Below are 18,619 nucleotides of genomic sequence, written 5' to 3' on the forward strand. Positions count from 1 at the left end.
TTCTCCAAACTTAGTCCTTAGTCCAGGGGTGGGCAAACTCAGTCCTGAAGGGCCGGTGTCCTGCACAGTTTAGATCCAACTCTAATCAAACACACCTGCTTATAGATTTCTAGTAATCCTGAAGACACTGATTAGCATGTTCAGGTGTGTTTGATTAGTGTTGGAGCAAAACTGTGCAGGACACCGGCCCACCATGACTGATCTTGCCCACCCTTTGCTTGAAGGAAATAAACAAAATTTGGCTTTGATCCAGTCCATTTTTTAAGTATATGAAACTTTCCCATAATACTTAAAAGCTGTACTAGAAAGGTAACATTTTTTGCATGTATTGACATAATAAATACAAATATCAAAATTTTGTATCTTGAATACAGTATTTGTTTTTCTTCAAATTAAATTTCCACATCCACCCAGAAAATCCTTTTGTATATACAATCACAAAACATATGGATATATGGATTCCTTTTCCATGCAACAAAAATTACAGGAATACTCAATATCCAAAGGAAATCTCTTTAAAACCTCTTTAGCTGGATATATACAATGAAAATGTTTAAATGTAACTTCTTTAACTTTGTCATTTATACAATATATTTCTTAAGAACGCCAAGCTTTTTTTCTAATTTATATTTATGAATACATTGGACATGTCAAAAAAACTACATCAAAATACAAATGAAATAAAATAATTGTAAACAGTGTCAACATTTTCATTATTTATTTATTCATTTTTGGCTTAGTCCCTTTATTAATCTGGGGTCGCCACAGTGGAAAGAACCGCCAACTTATCCAGCACATGTTTTACGCAGCGGAAGTCCTTCCAGCAGCAACCCATCACTGGGAAACACCCATACACTCCCATTCAAACACATACACTATACACTATATTCACCAATAGCACATGTCTTTAGACTTGTGGGGGAAAGCGGAGCACCCGGAGGAAACCCATGCCAACACAGGGAGAGCATGCAAACTCCACACAGAAATGCCAACTGACCCAGCCGAGGCTTGATCCAGTGACTTTCTCGATGTGACGTGCCACCGTGCAGCCTTTCCTTCTTTTAGGATATTTTATTTTTTGTGAACCAGCAAAACACAAACAAAACTGCATCCCTTCCAATTCAGTCATTCGCTTTCATACTCTACTTTAGGGAGACCATGTTAGTGGAATAATGTAGGAGATAGTAAATGAGAGTATTTGGGTGATTTTAGATACAGCCCAAGTTCATCTTTAAGGTGAATATAAAGATAATAAGGCCCGAACCGATTGGTCAAGTAAGACTTATGCATGCAACGCACAAATGCTTGTCACACAAAATAAATGTAACTTAACAAACCTCTCTGTAGATAAATATTGCATATATGATTATCATATTTTTGAATATATACTGTGCACTGCAGCCCTAGTCAACTAGAATGCAAATACCTGCATGTGTTGTCGTTCAACTGCATGTATTTGTCCATCACTCATGGAGCTCTGGAACTGGGTCTGAAGTCGATCCAGCTCCTGTGACGCTGTCTGCCACATCTGAAGAACTCGTTCTTTTTCCTGGAGACATAAACATTTTACTTTAAACCTACTAGTGTTGTGGCCTTGTATCTAAACCCCTTTTGAAATACATTTGAGATGTGAGATACCAATGTCAGTGAACTGTACAGAAGCAATGTTAATTGAACAGTAAAAACTTGTATAGCGTGGACTTATAAAGTACGAAACTTGCGAGGTCAAGGTCATTGTATTTATGTGCAGGGAAAATTATTTATTTATTTTTAGATAGAAAAAGAAACAAAATCTTTTTTTAATGTTTAAAATGTGCACTTTTTTAAAGGCATCTGCCAATTGCCTAAAGTTTTTCATTACTTTTAGGGCATAAATCAAAACATACAATGAAAATAAATAACTCTCTTATAAGCAAGAACTGTAACTATGGCAACCGTGATATTTTGGTGTAAATATTTACTCGTAGAGATTGCAATAGATTTCTTTTTTAAACAACTACAATTATAGTTTCCAAAATGTTTGGGTTGTGACTCAACTTTAAACTACTTTTTAACAATTGACTTGTTAAAAAAAACACTTTTAAAAATGTAAAATGTCTGTGAATACTCCTGAGTATTCATGCAAATGGCTTGCTTAATTCAAACCTGATTCATTAAAACAGACAGTGTACAAGAACTGATTTGCATGAATGAATCACATCCCCAGATCTATTACTTTTTTTCCTGCTAATGAGGTTTGAACCAGATATGCCATTAAAATATTTTAGTCATTCATTCATTTGCATAACAAAAACGGGAAGACTATTACACTTCCAACATTCACATGATTACTCAATTCTGTATTGCTGTAAACCATGGTGAATATGGTTTTAAACAACTAATACATATGGAATATAAATAAGACATATCATATAACAAACTATAACTACAGTAACACTTTACAAAGAATAAGATTTATATTATTTATAATCCTTGTTAGGAATAAAAAACCCTTTTCATTTGTATTATGTTTTATGTACTGTATCTAGTTTTGTTTCCATCATTCTTATTCAATTAGAATTTCAAAATTAGTAAACAGCACAATGATCATTGTTTAAGTTCATGTTAGCTCTGGTCAACTAAATAATTTTACAAGATACAGCATTTTATTTGATAATGTAATAATAAACATTGAAATAGAATGAAAAAACAATAAAAATGCTTCTACAGCATTTATTAATAGAAGTTAATGCAAACTAATGTTAATAACTGATGTTAACAAATAAAACTGACGTCAAAAATACTGCAAAGTCTTGCTAATAATTATTCACTCATTCATTTTCCTTCGGCTCAGTCCCTTTATTTATCAGGGGTCGCCACAGTGGAATGAACTGTCAATTTCTCCAGCATATGTTTTACATACACACTCATTCACACATATACACTACAGCCAATTTAGTTTATTTAATTCACCTATAGTGCATGTCTTTGGACTGTGAGTAAAACTGGAGCCCCGGAAGAAACCCATGCGAACACGGGGAGAACAAGCAAACTCCACACATATATGCCAAGGACTTAGTCCCAGCCGGGACTTATACCAGCAACCTTCTTGCTGTGAGATGACAATGCTAACCACTGAGTCACCGTGTCGACCACTTTAAAAAAAAAAAAGTCTTAAATTTCAAGAACAAAATTAATTTCAAAAACTTTAATTCACTAAAATATTGTTTTAAAACATTTTAAACGGGTCTTAATTTTCCTTTGTTTATGTAAAAGCTACCCAATCGATTCAACACCCATTCAATCACCAACAACACATCTCGATAAAGCTTTTAGCAAAACTATATTTATAACTAATATTATAACAGTTTGTTGTACATTTAGTTTATTGAAGTTATGTTGAAAAAAAATGCCTGTCTGCTTGATTTAACACATTATTTAAAACGTGATAAGAAATATCGAATTAGTATAAGCTAGTAAAAAACTTTTTCTGCTGTGCCATTTAAAATAATCCTTAGCATTTAGCCCTATATAAGTCTGAAATGTCATTCTTGATGCCCTTAAAGGTCCCATGAAATTAAATTTTTTAGATGTTAGTAGCAGTATTGAAGGTTTTTAAGTGACTTGTTTTAGCTCTTTTGGTCTGTTAAGAAGCTTTGCAGTGTGAAACCGAACTGCACCAAGAGCAAATTGCAACAATGTAACAATTTTAATCCCTGTTTCGTTACAACTGAATCGATTTGCAGATGTGAAAGCACCCTAAGATATCTATAAGCTAGTGTGCTCCAAAAAAAACAGTGGCAAAATTGGCATTTAGAAGATATTAAACTTAAATAAACATTTTAAAACTAGTAGTTTGTCACTTCTGTCCTATATGGAGCAACATTTTTTTTCACGTCACATCAAATTACAGTATCTCATTAACTCATAACCAATCAAACATGTAAAGCTTGTAGTTTGTCACTTCCGCCCTATATGGAGCAAAGATTTTTTTCAAGTGACTTCAAACTACAGTATCTTATTAAATAATAACCAATCAAATGCTCTCTAGTATCTGACATGCCCGCCCCCTTCAAGACATTTCACATTTGCTTTTCATTTGATGCACTTGAGCTCAATCGCTCTCACTGATGGTCATAAAAACAATGATATTGGCTGTTTTATAAAAAGGGGAGGAGCTACATTATGTCCCATCCTCTTTTTGTGTTTTGGTTGAGATAACGTTGAATAAAATCAAATAAAATGCACATTTCAAAGCACTTCATGGGACCTTTAAAGAAGTCTTAAAAAGTCTTAAATTTGACTTGGTGAAACTTGCAGAAACCTTGTACATGTAATATAACAAAATACAGGGTGGCGCGATGGCACAGTGGATATCGTTTTCGCCTTACAGCAAGAAGGTAAATTCGAGTTTCGACAAGGTCAGTTGGCATTTCTGTGTGGAGTTTACATGTTCTCCTCGTGTTGGCGTGGGTTTTCTCCGGGTGCTCTGGTTTACCCCACAAATCCAGAAACATGCACTATAGGTGAATTGGGTAAGCTTAATTGTAAATAGTGTATATGTGTCAATGAAAGTGTATGGGTGTTTCCCAGTGATGGGTTGCAGCTGGAAGGGCATCTGCTGCGTAAAACGTATGCTGGATAAGTTGGCAGTTCATTCCGCTGTGGGGACCCCAGATTAATAAAGAACTAAGCCGATAAGAAACTGAATGAATATAATATAATATAATACAGTTCTAATTGAATTATCCTTTTAATTTTGCTTATTATCTGCACCACCTCTATAATAAGAAAGTGGCTAAGGAACATCTCACTGGGTGTTCAATTTATACCTAATTACTTCATTCTCAGTTAATTAGGAAATTAGAAATGTAAATACGAACAAAAAGTAGCAGAAAGTCCACAGACTCAAAAACAAGTCACTTGAGGCTCAGTGGAGGTTTCGATGTGATTCGCAACATAACATTCTGCTGAACGGCTCCCTAAAGGAGGGCAAAGATGCATGGCGTCGGGCTGAAAGTGGAGCGCTTGATGAGCGACGCACTAATATCTCATTACACCCTAATGTCAAGTGTTGATATGTAATCCTCAGGAGCACCTGGAGCGTAATTCATGCTGATTAAAACCCATTCCCTCCTCACAAACACGACCCGCGCCGTCTCATCACGTATTAGCTAAAAGAAGGAAGCTTTAAAGACAGAATAACCCTGGATCACCCCTGCACTGTGGGAATCCAAGCGCCTGTGGGTTTGCGGGAACACAGAGAGACTCATGGGAGTTTAGAGGTGTTTTTTGGAGCAGGTCTGGATATTCACCTCCACTGCACACTTGACCTGCTCTTCCAGATTGCTAATGGCCATTGCGTCTGCTGCCGCGTCTCCTTCTGCTCCGGCTGACAGAGACTGCAACTGCTTTTCGACGGAAAGTCTCTGCTCTGCATGAAGCCTGCCAATGGAAATTAATATACATGGTTAACAGGTCAATCATCATGAACACCTCTAGGAATTAACGGCAGGCATGCTTTAATTTGGTTTAAAATGTCATGACTTTGAAGTCTTAGTGGTGGACTGGCAGTACCACACTTAGATTTGTTAATCAGAAATTAAATCTTTAGTGTCACATGATGCATCTGAAATGATTTTGATATGCTCGTTTGCTGTTTGATTGCAATTACCAGAATTATAATCAGGTTTAAATCATCAGCGAGGGATGTTATTACTATTCACAACAACTTGATAAAGATGAATTATTTATTTTATATGATTTTATTTTTTCTGCTTATTATTTTTGTAGGATTGATTTTGCATCTGAGGATTCTCTGATAAGTAGAACGTCCAAAAGAACATTAATATGTATTTATAATAAAGTCTTGTAACATTAAACATGTCGTAATGTTACTTTTGATTCATTTAATGTGTCTGTATTTTGTTTACATACACTACCTGACAAAAGTCTTGTCGTTATTCACAGTTGTAAGAGCAACAAATAATACCTTGACTACCTTGAAGGTAGATTTTTCAGATGAATTATCTGTTGAACTGCAGTATTTATGATGATTGAGATGCAAAAGACCTATCGGAACCCGTATGGACCCAAGATTCTCACAGTCATCAGTCAAGTTTGGTGAAGGAAAAATCATGGTTTGGGGTAACATTCAGTCTGGGGGCGTGCGAGAGATCTACAGAGTGTATGACAACATCTACAGCCTGAGGTATCAAGACATATGTGCAGCCCATTATATTAGAAATCAAAGGACAGGGCAAACTCTTCAGCAGGATAGCGCTACTCATACTTCAGCCTCCATATCAAAGTTCCTGACAGCAAAGGTACTTCAGGATTGGCCAGCTCAGTAACCAGACATGAACATTATTAAGCATGTCCGGGGTAAGATAAAAGAGGAGGCATTGAAGATGAATCCAAAAAATCTTAATGAACTTTGGGGGTCATGCAAGTACGTTTCTTTGCCATTTCAGATGACTTATTAATAAAGTTATTTGAGTCATTGCAGAGATGTATGGATGCAGTCCTTCAAGCTCATGAGAGTCATACACAATATTAAATCTTTTTCCACTGTACCAGGACTTTATATTCTATACTGTATATTATTTCTGTTAAGTGACAAGACTTTTGTTTAAGCAAAGTCAGACCTTACTGCCCTAATGAAATTGAAATAAAATGAAACTAAATATCAAGACATGATCATGTTTTATTTTGGTAAAATAAGTGTAATCTAGAGGCCTTTGCAAGTTATTATTTTTTATTCCTAAAACTTTTAGGAATACAAGACTTTTGTCAGGTAGTGTAGTTTTATGGCTATTTCATAACGGTTTTGCTAATAATCATACTTTCTTGAGCCACAAATCAGCATAAGAAAATTTATTCTAAGAGAAATAAATTGCATTTTAAGTAACATTTGCATATACAACAGCTATTTTAAGATTTTGCAATAATTTCATAATATAAATGTTTTTATTCTACTTTTGACCAAATATGGAATGTTATTCACACAGAAAAAAAGCTATTTTACAAGGAAATCATATTTCATAATCCAGAATATTCCAGAAAACATTGTACTAGAAGAGTTTCTTTTACGTCACAGCATAAAAAAACACAAGATAACATTTGGTTACACTTTATTTTAAGGCGTCCTAACTATTCATGATCTACTGTTAAATATGAATTCATTACATGTACTTATTATATGAAACGGGTTAAAATGTGCGTAAGGTTTAGTTGCATGTAATTATGGATAATTAATTGTAAATACTATATATGAAATGGACACAATAAATAGTACATTTTAATGCCACAATTAAATTTGGCAGTATATTTAGTTCTGATTTTGTGCTTTTCTTTACATACAACAATACTGACAACTAAATGATCGTATGAGGTGCAAAACTTTTAAAATGAATAAAAAAACAACAACAACAAAACAATTAGCACTAAATTAGAGCAAACTTCACAAACTTTCTCCCAACAAAGTGAATTATCTTAAAAGGTGTGCTGTTATTACCAGAAGCGCCTCATCTTGCAGTGCCGAAGCTGTTAGCACTGACTGACTTCGATAATAAATCAGTGTCTGGGTGGAGAAAATCAGCAGGAGATCTATTCGAAAGCTCTTACCGCTCGTTTTCTTTAACCACCTGCTCCAGGCTGGCTTTGACGTCTGTCATCTGCCTCTGACGGAGAGAAATAAGCATGAGAGTGAGTGCTGGGAGGAGGAGGCTGATTGAGAGAAAGTGTACTTTTGAATGGCAAACTTATTATAGCACAAATTCACTTGGCATGGCATTAAACTGCAATTTATAGCTGACAGCATGAAATCGGACCCGTCGAGTCCTGACAGCTCACTGCAACGCCAGCATTTACGTGTTGTGAGCATATGTGTGTAGTTGTGAGTCTTCATGCATTGTGTACCTGATAGAACTTGAGCTGCATCTCCATCTGTTGAATATGCCTGTCGTATTCTTCTATTAGAGGAGCCATTAGGCTGAAAACACATAACAGGACCATAAACATGCAGTCAAGCTAACAGGATATCATTCATTCACTCTCCTTCGGCTTAGTTCCTTTATTTATAGGAGGTTGCCACAGCAGAATGAACCGCTAACTATTCCAGCGTATGTTTTACGCAGCGGATGCCCTTCCAGCCGCAACCAATACAGCCAATTTAGCTTATTCAATTCACCTATAGTGCATGTCTTTTGACTGTGACAGAAACCGAAGCACCAAGAGGAAACCCACGCCAATGAGGGGAGAACATGCAGACTCCACAAAGAAATGCCAACTGGGCCAGCCGGGACTCAAACCAGTGACCTTCTTGCTGTGAGTGGACTGTGCTAACCACTCAGCCACTGTGCCGCCTACACAATATCAACTGGATGAATTTCAAAGTGGATTACATATAACAGTACAGTTCTAACTGTAACTGTGGTAAGCTTTATTACATAAATGGCATAATTATACTGCTCTGGAGAAAATTAAAAGACACTTCAAAGATTTTAATGATTTGTCATTAATATGTGTGTGTTATGAGTAAGATGTTAATTAGTGTTTTAATTATAAACTACTAATAAAGTGTGTTTAAAAATTGTAAATAAGAATATTATCTTTTAGATTTTTTTTTATCACACACTTCATTATTATCCACGACTTTGTGTGATACAGCATTATAATATCTGTTTGTTTTCTGATAAAAAAACGACAATCATACATTTCCCAATGATTTCTAAAAGGCAGTTACTAAAACTAAACACATTTTAACAATAGTTTATATACAAAAATGTTTGTCAGACATATTTAGAATAATAATCATTTGATGACATATTAAATGACTGTATTTAAGGATCACAGTGGAGCTCCAAAATATGAATTAGTTGTCATTGTAAATCTTTCAAACCATTAGGTTTTAGAATCTATCAGCAAGATTAATTGAAAATATAATAAAATACAGTATAGTAAATATTTTTATAGATTTTAATAAATACAGAAAAAGTATGTCGTTTTATTTTGATATATTTGTACATCTGTTACTCTGAAGGATTTCACTCATGAAATTTTAATTTCAATTATTTTATATATTAGTAAAGTTTTTTTTAAATATTTGATATACTTTCTATACATATATGCGTGTGTGTGTTTGTATTATATATATATATATATATATATATATATATATATATATATATATATATATATATATATATACATACAATACAACAGTAAAAGAATTAAAAAAAAAAGATTTTTGTTTTACGTACACAAAAATAACTACATCTACACATTAATGCACCTCTTGAGGTTTAGTAGAAATTTCTGACACCCTCTCAATATAAAATCATCATTATAAATCATTATTTTAAGATTACTAGTGGGTTGAATGTGTGCTAGAGTTACAGCTTTTAATATTAAAAGGTTGATTTACATTTATAGGCAAATATTAACTCACCCTCTGTCTGCGAGCCAGGGAGCTGCAGCTTCTATGACCACATCTTCCACCTAAAAAAGTTAACGTTTATCTGTTATTTTGAGTCCCGTCATAACACATTGAAAGTGCTTTATGAAGCTCTTAATCCTCACATATTCTCTAACATCTTCTTTAAGTGTTATGCAGAAAGACCGTTGGAACAGGAAACACTTTATTTGATATTTAAAGGGATAGATTAATGTCTCACTATTTACTTGCCATCAAATAGTTCCCAAGAGTCATAAGTTTCTTTTTTCGCTTGACACAAAATAAGATATTTGAAAGAATGTTGGAAACTTGTAACCATTGACTTTCATTGAAGAAACACAAATACTACAGAAGTCAATGGTTACAGGTTTCCAACATACTTCAAAATATATTTTGTGTTCAACAGAAGAAATTCTGGAGATTTGTCATTTTTGGGTGAACTATCCCTTTAAGGATACATTCCATACCCATCATAACACCCTTATCTTATTATTTGCCAAATCAGATCTACAAAATAACACAATAAACAATAAAATAATTCATCATAAATCCATCTAATCATACAACCGACCTGTGATACCGAGGAAGGAGGGGGGAATTCATCTTGATATCGACCAAGGACGGAATTAAGACGATTCACTGATAAGACACAAAACAAAGTTCAAGTTCTGATGAATACAAACGACTATACAAGAATGCAACTGCAAAACATAATTTCCATCGACTTTCACCTTGATCTCGAAGAAACTCGACTTCTGTTGTCATTTTTGCATCTGAAACGGCAAGAAACTTTGTTAGGTTGACGTATATACAAATGTAACAACACTATAATAACATTTATGTTACTATGTGGGTCGGGAAGTATTCTAAACTTTTATTTTATACTGTTTGCTTATAATTAGATGTGTACTGTATGTATTAAATGTTGTGAAATATATAGTAAAAAAGTTTTATTACATTTATTTGTGTGGCATTTTTACACATGCAGTAGTTAAATTCAAAAGGAAAAATTAATGAACAATATTTAATGTTAAGCAATACTGGAAAATTATTACTGCTTATCCTGTACTCTAGGCAGTATTGGTAAACTGCTAGTCAAAAAGCATTAATACTAGTAGCAAAAATGTTGTCTCATGGTTGCTGAATGTAACTCTAAACCCTTGCTACAGCCCTCTCACGTCTTGAATTTGTACTTTGTAACAATGTAGCAAGCAAGTGGCGACGTTGCTTTAGAAAAAAGGCAACGTTATTGCCGTCTGTCACTGAATGTGTCAGGAATATCTAAAACAAAACCAACTTAACCCCGCTCAACGAGCGTGTTTGTTGGGTAAAGTTAGGTGGTATACAACGGACAACAATTTGTCTTACTGAAGCAGTCGGTTTATAAACAACCAGCACAAATGATCCCTGGAGACTCTTTTGTGAGAGAACATTGGTTTACCATTGCATACACTGTCTCTATAGAACTAAACCATTGATCAATTTGGTATAATCGAGTCAACGAGCATTGTAAAACTAACGTTGGTATAACGAAGCAATTCTTTAATAGACTGAATAGAAAAGAAGCGAGTCTTCTGTGTAATCTCAGCAACAGCTTGAAGCGTTGGTATCCAGGTGGAGATTTACATTAGCAGGCTAACTGCTACACGTATATCAGCAATCATTTTAAACGCGCTGGGTAATCTGAAGCGATTTTAAAACGTTTGTTTTTCATAATATATATGACGAAACAGCAGATATTCGTAAATAAATGTTATATAATAAAAGAAGAACCTACAAATCCTTCCGCCTCGCAGTTTAAAGAGCCTCCCAGCCAATCACATTCATCTACACCAACGCTCAGATTCATCCTCGGAGCCAATCAGGTTGATTCTCGGGGACGCGGTGCTACTCATTAAAGTGTTCCCGGGAAACTTAAACTTGCTTGCGTTCCGTGCAGTTCCTGTTTTTTGTGTGTGTTTTGTTTTCAACAAACTGTGAAAATGGAGCTCTTCGCTGTGAACGAATAGGTTGATGACTATTTTGTTTACTAAATTCACATATATATTTAATACTAACAACATGCTTATGATTTTCTGCTGTATTGCATTTATGACAGAAATGAGGAAGTGTTTTCCTTGATATCAAGTTGTGTGTTATCTGAGGTAATGCTTATCAATGACTGTTGAACCTTATTGCACATCAGATAATCTAGTGTTCTAAGCTGAACAGAACACAAGTGTGGATATATCATAGAGTGTATTACATATACTGTTTTTAAGTTGTAATAGTTTCAGGTCTTGCTGTGAAAGAAACTAAGGTTTTACCATGCTCATCAACAGTATCTGCAGTGGTTGTGTCCTCCTGACTGCCATGGATTTCTATATCAGACACACATGGGACAGCTTACCTGTGGATCACAAGCCCGTCAAGATCCGTTTCTCACCTGGCGAGGACGGTTTGTTAATGCAGGTGACTGCGCCTTTCTTTAATGACCCCCCTGCACCAGCCGGACCACCAGGAGAACCGTTCCCTGGTCTCTGGGACTATGAAGGTATGTTCATCTTCACTGGAACAAAGAATCGTTAGATTTACTATTTATTTTTAAGGTGAGGAGTTGCAAATAATGTTATATGGGCTGAATTAAAAAAAAAATTAAGTTAAACATTTCTAAATTTAAATTCAGTCTAAATACATTTTGTAAATCCAATGAATGATTTTTTTTTTCAGTGTACGCTGCTGAAAAATCCAGCTTAAATCAGCCTAGGCTGGTTGGCTGGTTTTAGCTGGTTGACCAGGCTGGTTTTAGAGGGGTTTTGGCCATTTCCAGGCTAGTTTCCAGCCATTTCCAGCCTGGTCTTAGCTGGTCAGGCTGGAAAATTACCAGCCAAATCCAGCTAAAACCAGCTTGACCAGCCTGGTTTAAGATGGATATAGCTGGTTTTGGCTGGACTCCCAGCTTGGCTAGGCTGGTCAAGCTGGTTTTAGCTGGTCATCTCCCAGCCTGACCAGCTAAGACCAGGCTGGAAATGGCTGGAAACCAGCCTGGAAGTGGCCAAAACCCCTCTAAAACCAGCCTGGTCGACCAGCTAAAACCAGCCAACCAGCCTAGGCTGGTTTAAGCTGGATTCTTCAGCAGGGTACACTGGTCATAAAGTGTAAAAAAAAAAGGTTTCTATGTATTTATATAATTATATAGTCTATAAACATGTATCATTGATGTTGGAAATATCTAGTATCAGGTAAATTAAAGACATTTAACCCTGGTAGAAACTTTAATTAGTATCTGAAAGAGAACATCAATTATTTACAGTCTACACTCTTGTTTTTCAGTGGTAGAGTCCTTCTTCCTGAACAGCAAAACAGAGCAGTATCTTGAGGTTGAAGTCTGCCCGTAGGTTTAGTCTATACAGTGTATTTCAGACATCAGGAAGAGATTTTCATTGCTAACATGCAACTTGTTATAATATTAATATTACAGACATGGACAACACCTTATTCTGCTGCTGAATGGAAAACATAATGCATTTATGGTAAGAAAATGCACACCCTTACTTGGTTTATTTGTTTTCAGCTTTTTGTAAACATGTAGGTTGGGATCTGTAAGAATTTATTTAAAAAAAAATTCAGTGAAGTTTCACAAACTAATTCTTAAGAAGAGCACGGAATGTGATTGATCGCAGCTGCTCTTTCATCTACAATCATTAGTTAGCCAATCAGATTAATCCAAAATCACTATAAGTTGCCTGTCTAAAACTACTCACTCATCTACCAAGGAGAGTTTTCGAGAACTTCCGGATCTCGTATCCCTTTACATGCTCATTGACTAGACAGGAGCCCTGGGCTCAATTATCTCCGAGCTCAGGGTTCTCTCCCGGGACAGCATGCCAAACCTGCTATTATTATCAACAATGTCTAAGTGTGAACTCTTAAAATTATGTCATACCAAAGACTGCATTTATTTGATCAAAACTCTAATGACATTTAAATGCAGTTTAAATTCTAATTAATTGAACAATTTAATAATTTTCAGTCTTCAGTCTCTTTATGTTTCTACTATTATATATTTAATATCAATATTCACAACATAGCTGGTTAATATTGTTATGAAAACATATTATTTTGGAGTTGTTTATGAATAGAAAGAATATTTAAAATATCATAATTAAATTTGACATGCAAATAAAATCTATTGTAACACAATGCCTTTAATATTTGGTGAAAAAAGTATTGTTTTCAAAATAATTATATATTAAAACATTTTAGAAACAACTATCTTGAAGATATGTTAGAAAGTAATAAATGAAAATGTATTTAATAAATTATTTACATTTTCATTTATTACTTTTTAACATATCTTCAAGATAGTTGTTTCTAAAATGTTTTAATACATAATTATTTGTAAAACAATATTATTAAATGTATTTAATAATTGATTAACATTTTTATTTTAATAAAAATGCAAATGAAATACAGTGCCCAGCAAAATAAGTACACCCCTTACAGATTTCAGTCATTTTACAATAAAGTTTCATTAGTTGATGTGATTTAATGTTTACTAACGTGAACTAACAATGAACATTACTTGTACAGCATTTATTAATCATAGTTCAACATTTACTATTGCATTATTAAAATTAAAATACATGCTTTGTTAGCATTAGTTAATGCACTGTAAGTTAACATGAACAACCACTGTAGTAAATGTGTTGTTTATTGTTTGTTCATGTAAGTAAATGCTTTAAATAACATTAATTTACTAACCAATTAATTAATACAGCCTTATTCTAAAGTGTTACCCAGATCTCTTTTTACTATTAATAGTTTTTAGATTAGATTAGTCAGTACCAAAGCTAAAACCGGAATTAATCTTACAAAAAAAAAAAAAAAAAACTCGCAAAAAATAGTACATCAATATTCATTTTTGAATAAAGAGGAAATAAATCAAGAAAACCATAACAGGGCATATGCAGGAATCCTAAAGGTAATTTCAATATGTTTTTAGGCCTTTTTAAAGACCTTCTAAGAATTCCTTTTCAGAAGACCTCGTCGTCACTTCAATTTCTAATCAGTATCAAAACTTTATCTTAATAAACAGTTGTTAATAAACAGTTGTAGTTAAATAAATCAATGGAGCACAGCCATGCAACAGAACTCAAATAAGCTTGTAAGAAACTAAGCTTAAAAGAATAAATTATGCGTTTTTTTTTCATTGACAGGTTTCAGTCGCTGTTTAAACTTATCTTTCTCTAACTAGGAGTACGCAAACTTACATTTTTCAATTTTGCCGTCTGTTTCACTACATGTGAAGAGCATCACATCACCTTCCCGCGTGTGTTGCAAATTATGTGACATCACCCGGACGGAGGAGCTTGGCCGGACGCCCCAGCCCGAACCAATTGAATGGATCAAGCACATAATTGTTAATATTAGGAGGAAAATAAATATATCTATACTTTTTTGGAGTCAAACACTTTGGACAACGCTTGAACAAAATTTAAGACCTCGTAAAATGGGATTACCACTTTTTGATACCTTTTAAGGGCCTTAATTTTCTCATAATTGATTTATCAACTTTTAATACTTTTTAAGACCCCGCAGACACCCTGCATAAAAATATATGCAAAATGTGAGTGAGTTGAGATCGAACAGGCGATTCTTTGTATGAAAGTCGGTTGCTATCGTCTGTAACTAAAGCACCGTTTGAGGTCAGAGGAGTGAGGTTTACCTGCACAGCTGGCCTCTGCTACATTTGCAAAACCTCATTTGAATTTTAATGTATTGTCTTTCTAATCTTAAAGATGTTTGGTAACCACAGTCGAAATTTGTTTTAAATGCACCAAATACACGGTCTATATTCACTGAGAAATAGATGTGAGATATGCTGTGCACTGTACCTACACGTTTCTGAACACTCAATTTTCCAGAAATGTTTAATGTAATAAATTAATACAGGATGTAGAAAACTTAGTAATATATAATTTAGATCTCATTTTCCTGCATTACATTTTTATATTTATTTATTGTCTTTTTTTATTATACAGCAACAGCTCCCTCTATCATTCAGAGCCAATATAGAGGACAGCACATGGCATGGAGAAGCACTTCTACCTTGGAGGTATTTCCCTCAGGGCATTAATAAGATGAACTCCTATGCCATCCATGGTTCTGGTGCAGGAAGAACCTACGAGTCTCTGTATCCTGTGCCTAGAGAAGACCTTCAGGAAGGACAGGGACCAGATTTGTAAGTTTCAATATGTTAATCTTATTTTGCTTTCATTTTATGAGCCATTAACATCACTGAACATTTCTCCTCTCATCCAAAACAGTCATCGGCTTGAGTATTTTCAAGACTTCACTCTGCAAAGCATCATGGGAGAAGACTGGGTTCAGCCAGTGTCTGACCTGTGGGATTTAGCCAGGAAATGACCGGTTGAAAATCACAAGCAGAGTCCAACCTGTCTCATAACCAGCTTTTAATGCAGTAATTACTTGTAATTTGCTTCCATGTCTATGTTAGAGCACAAACTCCACTGCAGTCTAATCAGAGTTAATGATGTGGCTTGTTTTAATGTGGGTGTAATGGCAAAATAATGGCTTTTATTATCACAATTTAATAAATCTTCCTTCAGTAAAGCGGCACTAATCTAAGCTGTAAGTATTCCATCCAGCATCAAATATCTACGCACGTGTAAACGGGAATGACATTTTTATACAGAAATGAAATGGTAAAAGGTGGAAGTAAAGCATTAAATAAACAATTGATAACAATTCACTTTTTTTGTGCTATTTTGGAGATTGGAACCGGATTCAATTCAATTCATGTTTATTTATATAGTGCTTTACAATTCCGATTGTGTCAAAGCAGCTAAACATAGAAGTTCTAGTACATCTGAAACTGCCTCAGTCCAATTTTGTTGACAGTCACATATATATGTCCCACGTTGCTAAAAACAATATTAGCACACATATTTCACTAAAAAGTGAAAATTGGTTGGTTTAAAAATAAGTAAAATAATTTAAAATAAAATAAATAAACAAAATAAAATACATTTTGAAGCTACGTCATGACGATGAGATCACTATGTAACATGGAGATTATCTGTACCGGCTGGTACAAAGTGACGTCACTGATTTTTCAGCACGTCTGTTCATTAATTCAAGAGAAAGATTTGGTTTGAACCAATCAGCGTACTCTATTGTGTATGAGATGCAACTTCATTAACATGAATGATATAGCTTTGAAGACTCCTTTTACCTGTCACAGTGTTTAGAGAGACGCCACGTTGGGTTGCCAACCTTAATTCAAACAAGTAGAAGAAGAATTGTTTAAAGACATGGGTCATCAGTGCCGTTTATAGATGTGCAGCAATAAAGGTTTTGTTTCCATTTCCCCGTGATGGGAGCATAGCTTGCGTGTGAACCAATATTTGTGGATTAAAGTGGTCTGCTAACATGCATCACCAATAGGGTTGTAAGGAACATTTTTACCCGAGAGTTTTCCGTATCTGGAAATAGTGAAATCTGGATTTGCCGCTCGTCTCCTTTTAAAAGTAGATGCAGTTCCAGTTTGTGTTGATTATCCTGTCCCTGCGGATTTGGTGCGATTAATATTGAGGAGGTTATTTTGGAAATATAATAATTACAGATTACAAATTACCCTATTTAAAATGTAATAACTAGTGTACCTTTTAAATTACTTTATAAAAGTAAAGCAACTAATTAAATCAGATTTCTTTTTGATTACTTTTAAGTTTCTAATGGATATTTTCAACTAAATCATTTTCAAGCATTTATACCAAGCAGGTGTGACCTTACTCTCTTACGACCTTACGCTCTGTTTGCTGTTAGAATTTCAAAATCTTTCATCACTTAAATTAAGATTAGATTAATTTAATTTTAAAGTAACAAACAAAATATAACCAAAAAAATAGCTTACTGTCGTTACAAAATCTAAATTTTAGTTGTGCAGGGTGATTTTTGTGGCATTTGCAATAAAAATACATCTAAGCTTGCTATTTTAATTTTTATATTAAAGCAACTTAAATCCAAGTCAATCAGATCTTGGTGTTCGATAAACTGTCAATTAAACATATGAGGCCTACTTGTTTAGTTCAATTATTTACTGTAAATAATATGCTACAAAAAACAGAAACAAAATATATTTAACAGCAAAAACTACAAATCAAATAACTAGATACTATAGTAATTTATAGTAAAGAGAAATATTTAGGAATAAGCATTAGATTGTATATACCTTTACAACTTTTCATTAAAAAATCTGCTGTAGTTCACGTAATGAAACTCCCCTTTTCATGCAAACCCTTCCTTCTTTTGCTACTCGACACTCCATAAACAAAGCTGGACTCACCCACTTTCCTGACTTTTTTCAAACTAGAGGGGTTCATGGCCCTTTAAGAAATGCTACAGTTCCATAGAGCAGCCATAATGAGTGTAATTATCCCTTTAACATGTGCCAGAATGATCTTTTCTATGTTTTATTAGGTCTGTTGCAATATTAAATAAAAGAGGTCTCCTCCAGCTTTGAAAATCTGACATTAGTTGGTGTAAAACTTGCAACGATATAAAAAAAAACTCTTCTAAAAACAGCCGAGCTTTAACTCTCTCAACAAACCCATGCATATAATCAATAGTCACTGCGTAAACTACAAATTAGCAGTTAATAAGACGGAACACGGGTTTATAATTACAGCCGCTGTCCGTTAAATGAATATTAACAGTGACTAATTACCGAGCCGCGGCTCTCTCGCTGACGAACTCCTGACACGAGCGCTGACTGGAGCGCGCACTGTGCGCGTGAGCTGAATGCGCGCTCTGTACCTGCGAGCGAAGGTCACGGCTGATAAAAGAAGGGCTGGATTAAAGAGATTGTGAAATGTTTTTTTTTTATGCAGGAATATTTGATACGATAACTTCTTTTAAAGTTTACAGTTTGATTGCCTCAACTCTGATTTAAGGAGAAAAACATACTGAAATCTTTTAATATTTTGCTTGTTTTAGAATAGTCTACTTGTTTTATCATTGATTATGGAAATGCTAATTGTATTAATGCATGCATTTAATTATGCTGTTGTAAAATAACCATTTTGAGATTTAAAACTAAAGCTTAATAACTTATTAAAGGAAAAATTTTAAAAATATGTTTAAACTCACTCAGGGCCATTTGAGGATGGATTAAAGATA

At 34.4% G+C, this 18,619-nt stretch overlaps 2 protein-coding genes across 13 annotated transcripts in view; one reads left to right on the plus strand and one right to left on the minus strand.

Annotated features, from left to right (window-relative positions):
• Positions 1-18,257, minus strand: part of sclt1 (sodium channel and clathrin linker 1) — a 39,466-nt gene extending 21,209 nt beyond the window's left edge. For 2 of the 10 annotated variants that reach the window (XR_015476291.1, XM_087236764.1), the window contains exons 1-8: positions 11,826-11,877; positions 10,168-10,209; positions 10,008-10,075; positions 9,431-9,480; positions 7,900-7,972; positions 7,606-7,661; positions 5,295-5,424; positions 1,427-1,549 (exon numbers count right to left, since the gene is read on the minus strand). Coding sequence is in view for 7 of the 10 variants with exons in the window: in XM_087236764.1 (XP_087092890.1) it covers positions 1,427-1,549; positions 5,295-5,424; positions 7,606-7,661; positions 7,900-7,972; positions 9,431-9,480; positions 10,008-10,075; positions 10,168-10,201 (534 nt within the window). In the remaining 3 variants the exon portion in view is untranslated. Of the gene's footprint in view, positions 1-1,426; positions 1,550-5,294; positions 5,425-7,605; positions 7,662-7,899; positions 7,973-9,430; positions 9,481-10,007; positions 10,076-10,167; positions 10,210-10,804; positions 11,252-11,825; positions 11,985-16,673; positions 16,715-16,906; positions 17,006-18,167 lie in introns of those variants that run through there. The other 8 variants (XR_015476290.1, XM_087236761.1, XR_015476292.1 and 5 more) reach the window with 6 other exon arrangements.
• Positions 11,365-16,190, plus strand: zgc:77739. Of its 3 annotated transcripts, NM_001431078.1 has the most exon segments (7): positions 11,365-11,445; positions 11,535-11,580; positions 11,758-11,969; positions 12,749-12,809; positions 12,897-12,948; positions 15,460-15,659; positions 15,745-16,190. In NM_001431078.1, coding segments are annotated over 5 exon segments (594 nt in total). In that variant the 5' UTR covers positions 11,365-11,445; positions 11,535-11,580; positions 11,758-11,788; the 3' UTR covers positions 15,845-16,190.
• Positions 18,258-18,619: the final 362 nt, after the last annotated feature.

The sequence above is a fragment of the Danio rerio genome, chromosome 1, assembly GCF_052040795.2.
Source record: "Danio rerio strain M-AB ecotype USA chromosome 1, GRCz13ab, whole genome shotgun sequence".
In the NCBI taxonomy this organism is placed as follows: Eukaryota; Metazoa; Chordata; class Actinopteri; order Cypriniformes; family Danionidae; genus Danio; species Danio rerio.